This window comes from Hyperoodon ampullatus (assembly GCF_949752795.1).
Source record: "Hyperoodon ampullatus genome assembly, chromosome: 5".
In the NCBI taxonomy this organism is placed as follows: domain Eukaryota; kingdom Metazoa; phylum Chordata; class Mammalia; order Artiodactyla; family Ziphiidae; genus Hyperoodon; species Hyperoodon ampullatus.
In genome coordinates this window covers 15369003-15387226 of record NC_136918.1, presented here as the reverse complement: position 1 = coordinate 15387226, position 18224 = coordinate 15369003, and the positions used below count along the sequence as shown (strand labels likewise).

General features: G+C 38.2%; 1 protein-coding gene across 1 annotated transcript; it reads left to right on the top strand.

Moving 5' to 3' along the window:
• Positions 1-412: 412 nt before the first annotated feature.
• Positions 413-16376, top strand: LOC307053682 (ceruloplasmin-like; the record flags this gene model as incomplete). Its single annotated transcript, XM_079705185.1, is given in 8 exon segments — positions 413-567; positions 1402-1652; positions 2803-3015; positions 3518-3581; positions 3583-3680; positions 4359-4601; positions 11945-12073; positions 16261-16376. Coding segments are annotated over 8 exon segments (1269 nt in total).
• Between the last annotated feature and the right edge of the window lie 1848 nt (positions 16377-18224).

Sequence of the window (18224 nt, the reverse complement as noted above, 5' to 3'; positions counted from 1 at the left end):
TCGGGCAAATAAATCTGATTTGGTAACATAATGAATTGAGAAAGAGGGGGATGTCTGTAGACTAGACTAGACTAGAGGTGATTCCTATAATCCAGAAATAGATAAGAATCGTTAGGGGTTGATGGATGATCTGGGTAGCCCATCTACCTGGTAATTCAACAAGCTCTTAATTCGCAACGTACACTGGGTCAAGAACCAGTATTCTCTATGTGTTGTGCCACATTTCACCTGGCCTGACTAATGAAAACTAAATGCATTTGGAATGGAAGTGACATATATGTAGACAAAGTGTTTGATGAGCTCTTTTGCAGCCCTGATCTATGTAAACAGACACAAATAAAGGAAGAACATCTGGATTATAAAATGAAGGCAAACATCACTCAGTTAGCCTATCCAGGAGCAAGGTTTGAAAATGAAGATCCTTTTACCACTGACCTTTCTGGTTTTTATTAGTTCTCCAGGTTGGACAATAGAGGGGCACTACTGCATAGGCATTAGACAAACTACTCGGAATTATGTTCCTACTGGTAAATATATGCTCAATGTAATGCTTATTTCAGAAGATCAGTAAGTAATACCTTCACACTGAAAAAGCTGCTATCAGAAGCAAACGTTGATCATTATTATTCACTGATAAAATACTGCTAAAGAATTTTCCATGATTGACCCTTTCAGGGCACACTCGCTATTAGAACCGCTTCCTTTGAATTTTTAGTATAAGCATGACATGGAAGACAGCTATTAATATAAATCAGAAATTGCTCCTTCCTGGGATTATTGTCACTCTTGCCCTCATGATGCATATTTCAGGGATCATCTCTAATTCTGTATTTATCAGCGATTTTGTTTGAGTGGTGCTTAAGATGTAAAACAACACTTTTCCTTCTCATATGGAGTCTATGGCAGAGACTGTAAAATTGCAGCTCTCTTCTTGATTTCTCTGTTCAGATAATTGGGACGAGGAAATCTAGAGGTTATGAGTCGGGTTCTGATTTACTATGTTTGTGTGCCAAGTTGCCCCCAATTCTACCAACAAATCCATAAATCATTGAAATGAGTAAACAATCTTAACTTGTAGGGATTGATCTGATGCTTGAGAGCTAAAGTAACCTCAGGGTAGGGTTAGAAATCTTTCGTGGTTCAGTACAAAGAATTTGATAAGTCATTTAAACCGAAATACCATGTATATTACTTGCTACACTTGCATTTGATCTCTTCACCAGAACTTCCAAACTTCTCTTTGCCTACTACCCTGTTTTTGACTCCTCCTAGGTTTTCACCAGTGTCTGGGTTTGCTCTATAAAATTAGGCTGTAACGCTTCTTACTTCTAGTTTCAGTTGATTTAACACTGTTTTCTTTCCAGTCAAACATTGTTCAAGTTCTTGTTTGTTTGTTTACAGAGAGTTTCAGTCCCAAACATATCTAAAGCAAAGCCAAGATAGGATAGGACCTGTTTATAAAAAGGCTTTGTATTTTGAGTACATGGATGATACATTTCAAACGATCATTGAGAAGCCATCTTGGTTGGGATTTTTAGGTCCAATCATGAAAGCAGAGACTGGAGACCTCGTTTGTGTACATGTGAAAGATTTTGCTTCAAGAAACTATAGTTTCCATCCTCACGGAATCAACTGCACTAAAGAAAACGAAGGTAAGTGGGTCCCCTTTCCTTAGATTCCTGAGCTTTTGCTTATGAAGAGCATGAGCCCCAAACCTCAGGAAAAGCAAGGTAATTGTGAACTAGGAGTAGTTCGGGGTGAATGTGGACTTTTACCTCAGATGCCTTTAATTTTTATATCCCAGGTTGTTCTTTAATTTCTCATTTGAAATGAGTGGACCCTCCCCCCGCACCCAGTGCAATTTCTGGAAAAGAAAACACACTTTTCTCTCATGTAAATACATAAATAATTGGGGGATGGGTAGGAGACACTCATGAGCTAAATGTTAGGTTGGCAGAAACATTGTTCTGCCTTCATCTCATTTCCGTTTCCTGGTGGATGAGGATTAGCTTCTTGGAAAACATCACTGTCAGGTGAAGTCACTGTTTTCCAGACAGTGTCTTCTCCCCTAAACATTCACATTCACAACTGCCTGATGGTGTTGGAAAAAGGAAGGGAAGAGAAAGCTAACAAATAGGGTTTTGTGTTCAACATGGAGCAAGGTCGTCTCAAAAGATGATAAACGATAGGTTGGTCATGCTTCAAAGTCTTCTGTTGAATGAAAGAATGTTACCTATAACTATCAGATTCCGGCTTCCAGAGGTGGAGATCTGAAGCCAAATTCTAGGAGAGGAAGCAAAAAAAGAGAGCAAGACGCCAGATTCAGACTAGGTAGTAGCTCAGTATAATATCAGCTATGCAGAAGGCCACTTCCCGATGCCTGTGGGCAGCTTGTAGATAACATGGATGCTCTTGAGGCCCTGGGTCCCAAAGTCTGATCTGCAGTATAGAAAATATGGAGGTCAACTCAGGATCCTAGCTCTCTGTGTCCAAGATCTAGCACATAGTAGGTACACAATAAATATGTGTGGAATCTATCAATAAAGGTGATGATGGTCTGTTAATGTGCCGCCTGACTCATTCCAATTTAGTCTGGAAACTGGCCAAGGTGTGCATTCAGGTAGAAACTAAGTAAGGGGGATCTAGGGAGACAGGAGGCAGGAGAAAGGAAGGTGGAGATGCACACTTTATTCTAAAAATACAAATTAACGTACATTCATGACTTAATGGAGAAAGCATGGGTCACATTCAAAACAGTGTCGTCTGGTGGTTACTGTGACCACGCTGCAGGTTGTTTTCTAGGCTCTCTCTATCCTGATAACACTACAGGCCCGCAAAAGGAAGATGACCGGCTAGAGCCAGGGACAGAGTATACTTATGGGTGGTTTGTAGAAGCAACTCAGGGGCCTTGTTCCGATGACAGTAACTGCATGACACGGATGTACCACTCCCATGTAGAAACTCTAAAAGATGTGGCTTCGGGACTTCTTGGACCAATTCTGACTTGTAAAAGAGGTTACATTTTAAAAATCTCATTGTAGCAATAGAGCCAACCAGGATACGTAGGGTCTCCCTCACTCTTCCAGTAGAATTTTGCTATCAAATGAGCTCTCTTTGCCTGCCTTGACCTTGATTCTCCAGTCAAGAAAGTAACGTTGCCATTGGAACTCTGAGCTCTAGATGGCAGTCTTGAGTCCAATGCCTCCATTCAAGTCCAAGAGTGCAGGTTGGACACTAGATGGTAGTCAAACCCCGTAATTGTCACCTTAGCCACCTTCACACAAAACTCTGCCACCCTTCTACAGAGAAGTGTTGAACCCACAGGGTGGGAGGAAATAGGGAGATGAGAGGCTGTCTGCCTGTTCCTTGCATGCTCAGTTCCTTAGGTTTCTGTCTGTGGAGGTGCAAGATTTTCCTTTTACATTTTGAGTTGAATCAGTTAGAATCACTAGTTTATTTCCTAGCAAAAAGAATTTCTACAAAGAGGAAGTTTTGCTGTTTTGCTGTTTTGTTTCAGGAACCCTGGATAGAGACATGGAAAAAAATATCCATGAGTCTTACGTTCTGATGTTTTCTATAACTGCGTAGCTGGTGTATTGATGACAATATTAATATATATACTGAATCTGGCCAAGTTAATGCTAGAGATTCTGGCTTCTGGGAGAGGAATCTCATGTGCTGTAAGATTATAAAGAATTTTCTCATTCATTACACCCTATAATTCTAACTTCTATGACTCTATTTCGTGATTTCCCTTTGTTTGAGTTTGTTTGAATGAGTTTTTATTTCCCAGTTTCTTACCCTGGGTATGCTGGTTGATAGGCAAGTCATCTAGTAAATCCTCTTGGTTTCCAAAGTTTCATAGCAAGTAAAGTTAAACAGATGCATTTGTTTCTAACATCTGATATAGATCAAAAGTAGGTGGTGACAGCATAGCAAAGATGTAATTTTAAGGTAATAAAATATTAAAGAAGAACAAAGACATAACTGACCAGATATCTTATGGAAATGTGTTTCTATGTAGAACCTTTCAGAAAAGATGCTGTTATCTCAGTCACCTTTATCCTTGTTTTCTTCTTCCATGGACTTAGCTTCTTTCTATTCTTTTCCCCCTTTCACTGTTTCCCGCTTTTTAGCTTACTTTTCCTCCTCTTGCCTCTCAATTTGTGTGCTCCTCAGCTTTAATCAGAAACAATGCTTATGGCCTCTTTTTTTGGAAAATAAATCACTCCTGTCGTAGATTATGCATGAGAACAATGATGATACTGCCAGGCTTATGTGATGAGAAAATGCATAGAATGTATACCATGTGGCCTTGATCTAACATGCTTGATAGGTTAATCTACGTCTGTTTTCAGCAATAAATGGATACATGTATGGAAATCTGCCCAATCTCACCATGTGTGCAGAGGACAGGGTTAAGTGGTATTTTATTGGCATGGGAGGTGTGTTGGACACACACTCCATCTTTACCCACGGACAAACTCTGATCTCTTGGAATCACAGAAAAGACACCGTCACTGTCTTCCCTGCCTCAATGCAAGATGCCTTCTTGGTGGCCAAGGGTGCTGGAGAGTGGATGCTGGGCTGTCAGATACGTGGTAGGGATTTATTCCTTTTACATAATACAGGGTCAGGGGACTCCCAGGGTTACAACCCATTACAAATGCCTCATCTTTCAAATGGGGGAAACTGCCATTGGGGAGGTAATAAGATTGCCTTTTGGAAAGTCAGTGACACAGTTAGGACTAGAATCCACGTCTCTGACACCTTTAACTTTATGGTAATAAACCCTTTTAGGTATATAGGGATTATTTTTGTTGTTGTTTTTACAAAATAGAAGTTTATATTCATTAGCTGGTGAGCCTTACAAGAAAACCCTGAGTGTCAGACAGAGCATGTATTATTACACCTTTTTTTAAAAATTGAGAATACAAGTTCCAAGAGGTTAAAACACTTACCCAAAACTTTATGAGAGCCAGGAATTATGCAGGACCAAGTAATTCTAATCCAGTACGCAGTAAATCTCCTTATTTTAGTTTATTTCCCTCTTCAATCACACTTCACATTTAATGATAGGAAGGCCTGTTATGAAGTTATTGATCTTCTCTATTCATAAATATGACTAAACTCTACATATAATCATGTAAATGTTTTGTTTTATTTCTCAATCAGTAAACATGATTGTTACTAGAACTGAAGAATTTTTTCCTTTTTTTTTTTTTTGTACAAAAATGGCGTTTACTGGGCTTCCCTGGTGGCGCAGTGGTTGAGAGTCCGCCTGCCGATGCAGGGGACACAGGTTCGTGCCCCGGTCCGGGAAGCTCCCACATGTCGCAGAGCGGCTGGGCCTGTAAGCCATGGCCGCTGAGCCTGCGCATCTGGAGCCTGTGCTCCGCAGCGGGAGAGGCCACAACAGTGAGAGGCCACAACAGTGAGAGGCCCACATACCGAAAAAAAAAAATGGGGTTTACTTCTCTGAGAAAAACCTTTCTTTTTTCTAAGTCCCATACGTTGGTTAGCATCATACTTCAATTAATTATTTAAACAACTAAACAACAAGTATTTATTGGGATTTCCTATGTGCTGTGTCCCTCCCAGGGTTGTGAGAAAAAGGAGACCCACACACAGCTATAATAACTCGACAGAATTTAATGATAAAAAGGTTCTCAGAAAGAAATATTGTTTTAACATATGTTTTAAAGGTTAAAATGTACACTCAGCCGCACTCCTCCTATTTACCTCGTTCACAGATCTTACCTTTAAATCAGGTCTTTCCTCCTCAACTCTGCAGAAAAATATAGGGTCAGCCTAGGCACAGTTGAGAAAGCTTCTGAAAGTTCTTTGGCTGATGGACCCCATAGCCTTCCCCTGTGTTTCTTCTCTTCCTGTGACCTACAGTTTTGGGGGGTTTGTTTGTTTGGTTTTGGTTTTTTGTTTTGTTTTGTTTTTAGGAATTACAAGAATACATGAATAGACTTGCTGGAAAGAAAGGAAGAAAAGAAAGAGGAAGGAGCCGGGGCAGGGGGGAGTGAAGGAGGGAGGGAGAATTTGGTGGCGGCAGCAGACAGAAAGAGTGAAAGTCTAATATGGTATCTGGGAGCCACCTCATAGGACCTCCAGAGAGTTGAAAATTAAATAAGCCAGCTGATAAACTTGTGGTAGCTTCAAATTGGCCAAGGCGGAGAGTTTACACTACCAAAATTAGCAAAAAAAGAAAAAGAAAGAGAAGAATCAGATTTTGTGTTCACCTTTAGAGAAATGGTTTAAGAATAGACCTTTAGTCTAACCCTACCCCACTACCATCCCAGTTCCCTCTCAGAGAATAAACCCTGTAAGCAAGTTTGCATGAATACCTGTAAACCTGTTTACCATGCATTTTCATACAATATATATGAACATGTAGAAATAAAAAAATGCACAGTTATTGTTTTGTGTTTTGTTCTACATAAGTAGATCACACTGCATATAAGTTTTATTTAATTATATAACTTTAAAAAATAGGCTATTATTTTTATATAATAGGTTTTTCTTTATTCTGCTGCTTGCTTTCTTCACTCATCCATATGCCTTCAAATCTTTTCCATGACATTCCCTATACCTCTAACTTACTCTTTTAAACAGTTGTATAGTTTTCCATATTTGAGATATAGCCTAATTTATTTAACCATTTGCCTACTGATAGATATTTAAATAGCTTTCACCTTCTTGTTTCACTAACAGTGTTATAGCTAACCCCCCTTTTTTTTCATACTTGTAACTCATTTATTTATTTATTTTTTTACATCTTTATTGGAGTATAATTGCTTTACAATGGTGTGCTAGTTTCTGCTTTATAACAAAGTGAATCAGTTATACATATACATATGTTCCCATATCTCTTTCCTCTTGCATCTCCCTCCCTCTCACCCTCCCTATCCCATCACTCTAGGTGGTCACAAAGCACCGAGCCGATCTCCCTGTGCTATGCGGCTGCTTCCAACTAGCTATCTATTTTACATTTGGTAGTGTATATATGTCCATGCCACTCTCTCACTTCGTCCCAGCTTACCCTTCCGCCTCCCCATATCCTCAAGTCCATTCTCTAGTAGGTCTGTGTCTTTATTCCTGTCTTACCCCTAGGTTCTTCATGACATTTTCCCCCTTAAATTCCATATATATGTGTTAGCATACGGTGTTTGTCTTTCTCTTTCTGACTTACTTCACTCTGTATGACAGACTCTAGGTCCATCCACCTCATTACAAATAGCTCAATTTCATTTCTTTTTATGGCTGAGTAATATTCCATTGTATATATGTGCCACATCTTCTTTATCCATTCATCTGTGGATGGACACTTAGGTTGCTTCCACATCCTGGCTATTGTAAATAGAGCTGCAATGAACATTGTGGTACATGACTCTTTTTGAATTATGGTTTTCTCAGGGTATATGCCCAGTACTGGGATTGCTGGGTCATACGGTAGTTCTATTTTTAGTTTTTTGAGGAACCTCCATATTGTTCTCCATAGTGGCTGTATCAATTTACATTCCCACCAACAGTGCAAGAGGGTTACCTTTTCTCCACACCCTCTCCAGCATTTATTGTTTGTAGATTTTTTGGTGATGGCCATTCTGACTGTTGTGAGATGATGCCTCATTGTAGTTTTGATTTGCATTTCTCTAATGATTATTAATGTTGAACATCCTTGCATGTGTTTGTTGGCAATCTGTACATCTTCCTTGGAGAAATGTCTGTTTAAGTCTTCTGCCCATTTTGGGAATGGGTTGTTTGGTTTTTTTGATATTGAGCTGCATGAGCTGTTTGTAAAATTTGGAGATTAATCCTTTGTCAGTTGTTTCATTTGCAAATATTTTCTCCCATTCTGAGGGTTGTTTTTTCATCTTGCTTATGGTTTCCCTTGCTTTGCAAAAGCTTTGAAGTTTCATTAGGTCCCATTTGTTTCTTTTTGTTTTTATTTCCATTTCTCTAGGAGGTGGGTCAAAAGGATCTTGCTGTGATTTATGTCATAGAGTGTTCTGCCTACGTTTTCCTCTAAGAGTTTGATAGTGTCTGGCCTTACATTTAGGTCTTTAATCCATTTTGAGTTTATTTTTTTGTATGGTGTTAGGGAGGGTTCTAATTTCATTCTTTTACATGTAGCTGTCCAGTTTTCTCAGCACCACTTATTGAAGAGACTGTCTTTTCTCCATTGCATATTCTTGACCCCTTTGTCAAAAATAAGGTGACCATACGTGCGTGGGTTTATCTCTGGGCTTTCTATCCTGTTCCATTGATCTATATTTCTGTTTTTGTGCCAGTACCATATTGTCTTGATTACTGTACCTTTGTAGTATAGTCTGAAGTCAGGGAGTCTGATTCCTCCAGCTCTGTTTTCTTCCCTCAAGATACTTTGGCTATTCACGGTCCTTTGTGTCTCCATACAAATTTTAAGATTTTTTGATTTAGTTCTATAAAAACTGCCATTGGTAATTTGATAGGGATTGCATTGAATATGTAGATTGCTTTGGGTAGTGTGGTCATTTTCACACTATTGATTCTTTGAATTCAAGGACATGGTATATCTCTCCATCTATTTGTGTCATCTTTGGTTTCTTTCATCAGAGTCTTACTGTTTTCTGAATACAGTTCTTTTGCCTCCTTAGGTAGGTTTATTCCTAGGTATTTTATTCTTTTTGTTGCAATGGTGAATAGGATTGTTTCCTTAATTAACTTTCTGATCTTTCATTGTTAGTGTATAGGAATGCAAGAGATTTCTGTGCATTAATTTTGTATCCTGCAACTATACCAAATTCACTGATGAGCTCTAATAGTTTTCTGGTGTCATTTTTAGGATTCTCTATGTATAGTATCATGTCATCTGCAAACATTGACAGTTTTACTTCTTCTTTTCCAATTTGTATTCCTTCTATTTCTCTTTCTTCTCTGATTGTTGTGGTTAAAACTTCCAAAACTATGTTGAATAATAGTGGTGAGAGTGGGCAACCTTGTCTTCTTCCTGATCTTAGAGGAAATGCTTTCAGTTTTTTACCATTGAGAATGATGTTTGCTGTGGGTTTGTCATATATGGGCTTTATTATGTTGAGGTAGGTTCCCTCTATGCCCACTTTCTGGACAGTTTTTATCAGAAATGGGTGTTGAATTTTGTCAAAAGCTTTTTCTGCATCTATTAAGATGATCATATGGATTTTAGTTTTCAGTTTGTTAATATGTTGTATCACATTGATTGATTTGTGTACAATGAAGAATCCTTGTATCCTGTGATAAATCCCACTTGATCATGGTGTATGATCCTTTTAATGTGTTGTTGGATTCTGTTTGCTAGTATTTTTTTTGAGGAGTTTTGCATCTATAGTCATCAGTGATTTGGTCTGTAATTTTCTTTTTTTGTAGTATCTTTATCTGCTTTTGGTGTGAGGGTGATGGTGGCCTCATAGAATGAGTTTGGGTGTGTTCCTTCCTCTGCAAATTTTGGAAGAGTTTGAGAAGGATGGGTGTTAGCTCTTCTCTTTGATAGAATTCACTGTGAAGCCATCTGGTCCTGGACTTTTGTTTGTTGGAAGATTTTTTTTTTTTTTTTTTTTTTTTTTTTTTGTGGTATGTGGGCCTCTCACTGTTGTGGCCTCTCCCGTTGCGGAGCACAGGCTCAGCGGCCATGGCTCACGGGCCCAGCCGCTCCGTGGCATGTGGGATCTTCCCAGACCGGGGCACGAACCCGTTTCCCCTGCATCGGCAGGCGGACTCTCAACCACTGCACCACCAGGGAAGCCCTGTTGGAAGATTTTTAATCACAGTTTCAATTTCATTACATGTGACTGGTGTGTTCATATTTTCTATTTCTTCCTGGTTCAGTCTTGGATGCTTAAACCTTTCTAAGAATTTGTCCATTTCATCCAGGTTGTTCATTTTATTGGCATAGAGTTGCTTGTAGTAGTCTCTTATGATGCTTTGTATTTCTGTAGTGTCCCTTGTAACTTCTCCTTTTTCACTTCTAATTTTATTGATTTGAGCCCTCTTCCTCTTTTTCTTGATGAGTGTGGCTAAAGGTTTATCAAATTTGTTTATCTTCTCAAAGAACTAGCTTTTAGTTTTATTGATCTTTGCTACTGTTTTCTTTGTTTCTATTTCATTTTTTTCTGCTCTGATCTTTATGATTTCTTTCCTTCTACTAACTTTGGGTTTTGTTTGCTCTTCTTTATCTAGTTCCTTTAGATGTAGGCTAGATTGTTTATTTGAGATTTTTCATGTTTCTTAAGGTAAGATTGTATTGCTATAAACTTCGCTCCTAGAACTGCTTTTGCTGCATCTCATAGGTTTTGGATCACTGTGTTCTCATTGTCATTTGTCTCTAGGTATTTTCTGATTTCCTCTTTGATTTCCTCAGTGATCTCTTGGTTATTTAGTAACGTATTTTTTCACCTCCATGTGTTTGTGTTTTTTCCATTTTTTCCCTGTAATTTATTTCTAATCTCATAGCATTGTGGTTGGAAAAGATGCTTGATATGATTTCAATTTTCTTAAATTTACTGAGGCTTGATTTGTGACCCAAGATGTGATCTATCCTGGAGAATGTTTTGTATGTACTTGAGAAGAAAGTGTAATCTGCTGTTTTTGGATGGAATGTCCTATAAATATCAATTAAATCTATCTGGTCTCATGTGTCATTTAAGGCTTGTGTTTTCTTACTAATTTTCTGTCAAGATTTAATTTCATCTTCTGTCCAGGAGTGAGGAAAATTACAGCCTTTTCCTCCACCCTTGACAGATCAGCTAGGAAACCTACAAGTCACTCCCAGGCACCCACATATAACGTTTCCATAAGTCACATGGCATTTCTGTAGTCACACGATGTTTTCATATGTCAAATGGCATTTCCATACATTGCCTAGTATTTCCAGAAGTCACATGGCATTTCCATACACCCAAATCTTGTTTCAGTCCTGATGTCTGTGTGTCTATTGGAGTCCATTTTCTGGCATGGACCCTGAGAAGATGGATGTACGTGCTGACGGGGAAAAACTTTTACTTTTCTTGGCTCCTCATCAGCCTCTCGGGCTTTGCAACCCCTGGAGAGAGATCTATTCTATCCAGTTCCCAGTGCTTTTGAGTGGGCTCTTATCTTTAGTAACAGCATCATATTTGTTTTCTCTAGGGTTCTGGCCAAATGTACTAAGATAAATAACAAAATAGGATGCTCTAGATTCCTTTATTATTTATACAAAAAAAACACCCTTTTTAGAAAAGGAAAAACAAGTATAGTGTTTGAGACTGTAGAATTGCCATGGGAGGCAAAGAGTTGCTTTACTTCGCTAGCATCTAGTGTCCACAAAGTCTCTTCAAGGCTCTGATGTTAGTAATTGTAGCACAAGTTTAAGGAGAGTTCTTTCTGCTTAGTTCATCTCAAACCCATCTCTGTTTCAGAATTTTTAGAGCCACAGATTCAATCTGCCTCCAAATAGAAAGAAATTTTATAACAAATTATACACCTCCAGTTCTTGGCTTGGGTTGAAAGGGAGAGAGAGTAAAATGAAGGGTCTTTACTCTGTGAGAGAGATAATTGCCCTGGGTCAATGAAGATGCCTTGCAGCTTCTCCGAATCCTCCACGAGGGTGAAAGGGGAAAAGAATAAAAGTCTTAAATAATGAGGTTGGTCAAGAAAGAAAATAAAGTGTTCCACTTCTAAATTGAGTGTTTTCATAGGCATTAACTGATGCTCATCGAAGTAAGTTTTCTAGAGCTGGAGCTTATAAAAATTCTAGACGACTTAAAGGCAAAAACCATGTGTCATAAACCAGCAATGGTCCATTTGTTAAATGTGTTTTTGTTTCATTTGGCTGCATGTTAAGGAAAAGAATAAGTCACTGTGTATATACTTAAGGGGACAGATGACTCATAATTTAAATAAATGACAACTATCCACACATTTTCCTTTTTCTATTTCCTAGGTCCCATAATATTTCTTAGCCCTGGCGAGAAACTCTATGCTGTCTTTAAAAATAATGGCTTAAGGCCGTATTCTATTCATGCTCATGGGGTGAAAACAAACTATTCCACTGTTGTTCCAACACAGCCAGGTAACTGCTTTGGGAGAAAGAAAAGTCCCAAAGCTTCATGCAGGACTGTGGGGCTAATGTTTGCTCTTTTTTTTTTTCCTGTTTTTGTTTGTTGGTTGGTTTTGTGGAATACCTACTATATGCCATGCCATATTTTTTTTAATTGAAGTACAGTTGATTTACAATATTATATTAGTTTCAGGTGTACAACATAGTGACTCAAAATTTTTATAGATTATATTCCATTTATAGTTATTATAAAATACTGGCTTTATTCCCTGTACTGTACAATACAATATATCATTATAGCTTATTTATTTTATACATAGTAGTTTGTACCTCTTATTCCCCTGCTCTTATCTTGCCTCTCCCCACTTCTTTTTCCTCACTGGCAACCACTATTTTGTTCTCTATATCCATGAGTTTGTTTCTTTTTTGTTATATTTACCAGTTTGTTTTATTTTTTAGATTTCACATATAAGTGATATTATAGTATTTGCCTTTCTCTGTCTGAGTTATTTCACTAAACGTAATACCCTCCAGGTCCATCCGTGTGGTTGCAAATAGCAAAATTTCATTCTTTGTTATAGTGAGTATTCCATTGTGTGTGTATGTGTGTGTGTGTGTGTGTGTGTATAACATCTTCTTTATCTATTCATCTGTTGAAGGACACTTAGGTTGCTTCCTTGTCTTGGCTATTGTAAATAATGTTGCTATGAACTTTAGGGTCCATGTATATTTTCAAATTAGTGTTTTCAATTTCTTTGGATATATATCCATGAGAGGAATTGCTGGGTCATATGGTAGTTCTATTTTTAGTTTTTTGAGGAACCTCCATACTGTTTTCCATAATGGTTGTTCCAATTTACAAACAAAACCTAAAGTTAGTAGAAGAAAGAAAGCATAAAGATCAGAGCAGAGATAAATGAAATAGAGATTTCAAAAAGCAATAGAAAAGATCAATGAAACTAAGAGTTGGTTCTTCAAAAAGATAAACAAAATTGATAAACCTTTAGTCAGACTCATCAAGAAAAAGAGAGAGAGGACCCAAATCAATAAAACCAGAAATGAAAGAAAATTTACAAATGACACCACGGTAATATAAATGATCATAAGAGATTACTACAAATAATTATATGCTAATAAAATGGACAACCTAGAAGAAATGAATAAATTCCTAGAAACATAAAATCTTCCAAGACCGAATCAGGAAGAAAAATAGAAAACATGAACAGATCAATTACCAGTAATGAAATTGAATCAATTAAAATTAAAAAAAAAAACCTAACAAACAAAAGTCCAGCACCAGATAGCTTCACAGGTGAATTCTACTAAACGTTTAGAAAACAGTTAACACCTATCTTTCTTAAACTATTCCAAAAAATTGCAGAGGAAGGAATGCTTCCAAACTTATTCTATGAGGCCATCATCACCCTGATACCAAGACCAGACAAAGATATCACAAAAAAGAAAATTATAGGCCAATATCACTGATCAACACAGATGCAAAAATCCTCAACAAAATACTAGCAAACCAAATTCAATGATATACTAAAAGGATCATGTACCATAATCAAGTGGGATTTATCCCAAGGATGCAAGGATGGTTCAATATCTACAACTCAATCAGTGTGATACCTCACATCAACAAATTGAAGAGTAAAACCATATGATCTTCTCAATAGATGCAGAAGAAGTTTTGAAAAATTTCAACATCTATTTATGATAAAAACTCTCAACAAAGTTGGTATAGAGAGAACATACCTCACCATAATAAAGGCCATATATGACAAGCACACAGCTAACATTATACTCAATGGTGAAAAGCTGAAAGCATTTCCTCTAAGATCAGGAGCAAGACAAGGATGTCCACTCTCACCACTTTTATTCAACATAGTATTGGAAGTCCCAGCCACAGCAGTCAAACAAGAAAAAGAAATAAAAAGAATCCAAACAGGAAAACAAGAAGTAAAACTGTCACTGTTTGCAGATGATATGATACTAAACATAGAAAATCCTAAAGGTGCCACCAAAAAACAGCTAGAGCTCATCAATGAATTTGGTAAAGTTGTAGAATACAAAATTAATATACAGAAATTTGTTTCATTTCTATACACTAACAACAAAATATCAGAAAGACAAATTAAGGAATAAATTAAGAAATTAATCCCATTTACAATCACATCAAAAGGAATAAAGTACCTAGGAACAAACCAACCTAAGGAGGTAAAAGACCTGTACTCGGAAAACTATAAGATGCTGAGAAAAGAAATTGAAGACAACACAAACAGATGGAAAGATACACCACTCTTGGAGTGAAGACAAACTATTCCACTGTTGTTCCAACACAGCCAGGTAACTGCTTTGGGAGAAAGAAAAGCCCCAAAGCTTTTATGCAGGACTGTGGGGCTAATGTTCTTTCTTAAATACGGGTGTAGTTCCAGATGAGAGGGATTAGTGGACTAGTAAGAAGGGCCTGAAGAACAAGTTTGGGAAAGAAGTTCCTTTTGCAAATGGAGTTTGCTTCCAGGATGGGGCACCATGTGTATACAATTTGTATGCAACCCGCCAGTGTATACAATTTCTCCTCTAGGGCCACCCTGTCTCCCGCCTCTTTACCTGTCCAGCTGTCAGGTATTTGCGCTATGTTCATTCTCTCCAACTCAAGTGCTAAAGTAGGAGTGGAGTACATGATGCAGTGTGTGAGGGAGAGGGCAAGGGAGAGAGTTAAGCAGGTAAGAAAAAGGGATGAACCTCATGTGCTAATCACTGTGGCATCACCACTATACATGTGGCATCCTGCTCAGCATTCTAAACTCAAAGAAAATGAATACTTTTTAATATAAATGCCCAGGAGGCAGACTCTAAAATGAAGATTCGTGTGCAGGTAGTGCTCTTGGGGTCAATAACTATGGGGGAAAAAAGGAAAGAAGCAGAATTGGGCAGGAGGAAAGTTTTAATAAGGATACAGGCTCAATAGAAGTCACAGCCATAACCCTGTGAGAAATTCCAAAGATTGGGTGGCCCTCAACTCTCTTGAATTGGGGTAAGAAAGCTGGACCTTTATGTCCCTGCCTCAGTCATTCGATGCAGGGATTGGGGGCATGGCTATTGACACCTGGTGGAGCATTTTTCAAGAGGGATGTGAAAGGGGCATCCAAAATGTCCTCCATAGTTGCCCACCAACATAAGTAGTTCTGGGAATTAAGGGTATCAAGGAAAGAGCCAAATTCAGAAAAAAAGATTTGTGGGGCAGAGGGACTGAAGATAGACTTTGATGGTACGTGAAATATTCTCTTTTGATTTTAAAAGCAGACAGTCCTATGGTGGGACCAACATGAATCTCCTATCAAGGGAGTTTGCAAGTCAGCACTTTGTTCTAATTAGTCAGGAAAGGATCATGTTACATGCATTTCACAAACACTTCTGAGTACATGATGTGTTCCTGGCACTGCGTGGTGTGCTGGAAGGGGAGGGTTAGTAGTAAGATGATTGTTAAAGATTTGGAAGTGGGGAGGCTGAAGATGGGGTTGGTTAGTGGAGAAGGAAGACTATGTCACAGGTGCTTGGGAAAATTAACTTAAGCCTCTGGAAAGGGGAGATGTAGAATGATATAGCAAGGGGTGAGGGTGAGGACCAAAAGAACTTTCCTGCAAGAGTCAAGAGGATTTATATTAAGTCGGGCTAATGCAAACAGCTTTGGGGGCGGGAAGGAGGTGCATGTGATCCACAAATGGGAAGGTCCAGAGCTGTGATTCAAAACAATTTTGTCACATGTCAAAGGATGAGTTATCTTCACTACAATCAATATTCATTGAACAAATGAATTAGATATTTAATGACTGATGTGTTTCAACAGCAAAATCTCTATAAAGTTTTGATCCTGTAACACTGAGAACATAATAGCCAACACTGATAGTGACATCGACCTTGCCCTGTGGGCCAGGTAATGCAACACCAAGGGCTTCCTTTGCACCATCTTGTCTAATCGCTAAATCCCCATTTTATGTGCATGAGGAAACAGAAGTCCAGAACATGTAAACACATTGACCAAGGCCACAAAGCAAGGAGCTGTAGAGCTGGAAGTAAAAACAAGACTATGCTGTTTAACATTTGTATAGCTTTAGAGTTTGTTCATAATCTGGTTCTCCATAAAGAAGTGTGATTTAAAAGATTCTATTTAAATACATTGTATTTGCCTATTTCAGGAGAGATCCGAACATACATTTGGCAGATTCCTGAAAGAGCTGATCCTACCTCAAAGGACTTTGAGTGCGTACCTTGGTTTTACTATTCAACTGTGGACGTGGTTAAGCTAAGCTAAACTTTAAATCCCAGTTTTTATCTTAGCTCCTCTTAGAAATTATAATGAAAGAAAGGAGTTTATTTTTCTTTTTTAAAAAGTCTTAGTTTTATGTAAACTTTCTAAATACTGCTCAGTTGTTAATTCTACACAGGTTTGCATTTTTCAAGAGCAAACTAAATTAGTACATTATGATTACTTAGATTTAGGATATTTTCCAAAATGTTATAGTGGGTTGGAATATATATAGATGTATGTAAAATTATATGATAATACCCCCTTCTTTGTTTCACTGAATAAGATTTGGGTTCCAGAAAACAAAGCATGGAGTTTTAAAATTCTATGATTAGTGACAAATAAATGCATACCTAGTATATATCTTTTAAAAACTCTCAACTCTGGAGTTCCAGTTTATTTGTATTTAAAAAAGAAAAAGCAAAAGAGTTCCCTCTTTGGTCTTTTAGTTATTTTTGGCCTACTCTCCACCAAACCAAGAACAGACACAGACATTCAACCCCAAAACAAAATAAATATAAACAAACCAAAGCTCCCAGCTGAGAGTGGCTGCGGAGGGAGAGGCATCACAGAGGGGGGGATCTGAAACCTTTAGACACGTCTGTCAACCAACTCCAGCTCCAAGGACTTCTAATTAAAACCGAAGTTCTGTTTTTTAATTAAAATTTCAAAGATGGAGCTAAATCCACTAAGGAATGTGTCTAAAATCCCTTTCAGGAGTTTGTTGTTCTCTTTAGACCTCAACTCTAATGAGTGAGATGATCACTTTTTTCAATCAAGAATTTAGCATGTCAAATATTTTGTTCCTTACACTCATTCAAAACTCAGGATCTGACCTCACTCAAACTAAAACTTGTTTCCACTCTTTTCCTTGACTGGGGAAAGTTGTGGGCACAGTTCATCATCTTGCTTTGCTTCTCCAGGATCTTAATAGTGGACTGGTAGGTCCTTTGATCGTATGTTGAAAAGACACCAAAGCCAGCATAGTTCACAGTGTTCTCCACTTCATGATTTTTCATGAGAATGAATCCTGGTACTTTGAAGAAGACATCAATACCTATTCTCAAGAATCAAACCAAGTAGACAGGAGTGATGCTACTCCTGACCTCAGCAAGTAAATTCACGGTAATGCCCACTCACTAACTCACTGACTGTAGCCTACAGGTTGTTCTGCCCAAAGGAAACAGACAAAGGTTTACATCTGTCACTCTCAGAACAGTTTAAAGAACATGATCATATAGAGCTGGGGTGCAGGCCACGTGGACCAAGAGCCAGATGGTAAAGAGTTAGGCTTGTAGACCGTAGGGTCTCCGCCATGTGCTGTCTTCTATTCAACCCTTGTGGCACAAAAGCACCCACAGAAAAGACGTAAACAAATGTAAGTGGTAAGTTAATAATGTAAGTAAAAGTCAATAAAACTGCATTTATGGGCACTGGAATTTGTATTTCACACAATTTTCACAGGTAAGGAAATATTATTCTTTTTTGATTTTTCCCAACTGTTTAGAAATTTAAAAACCATTCTTTGTTCGCGAGCCATAGAGAAAAGGGCAGTGAGTGGGCTGGAACTGGCATGAAGACTGCAGACCACTGTCCTAGCAGCATTGTGAATTCTCATGTCTCTGGAGCCCTGTAGGCAATGTAAAACCGAGGAGATCAGCTATCGTTTCTGGAGGGTCTGACTGACTACAGGCTCTTCTAAGTATTTTACCTGGATGGACTCAGGGAGAGCTAGGGTTTGAGGCAAACTGAAGAGCACATGGCCCACCCACTCTTCCGCACCACCATTACCAAAGGACCTTCATAGGCAGAACCTTTCAAAATCCCATGCTCATCAACCAAAACTCTTTTATA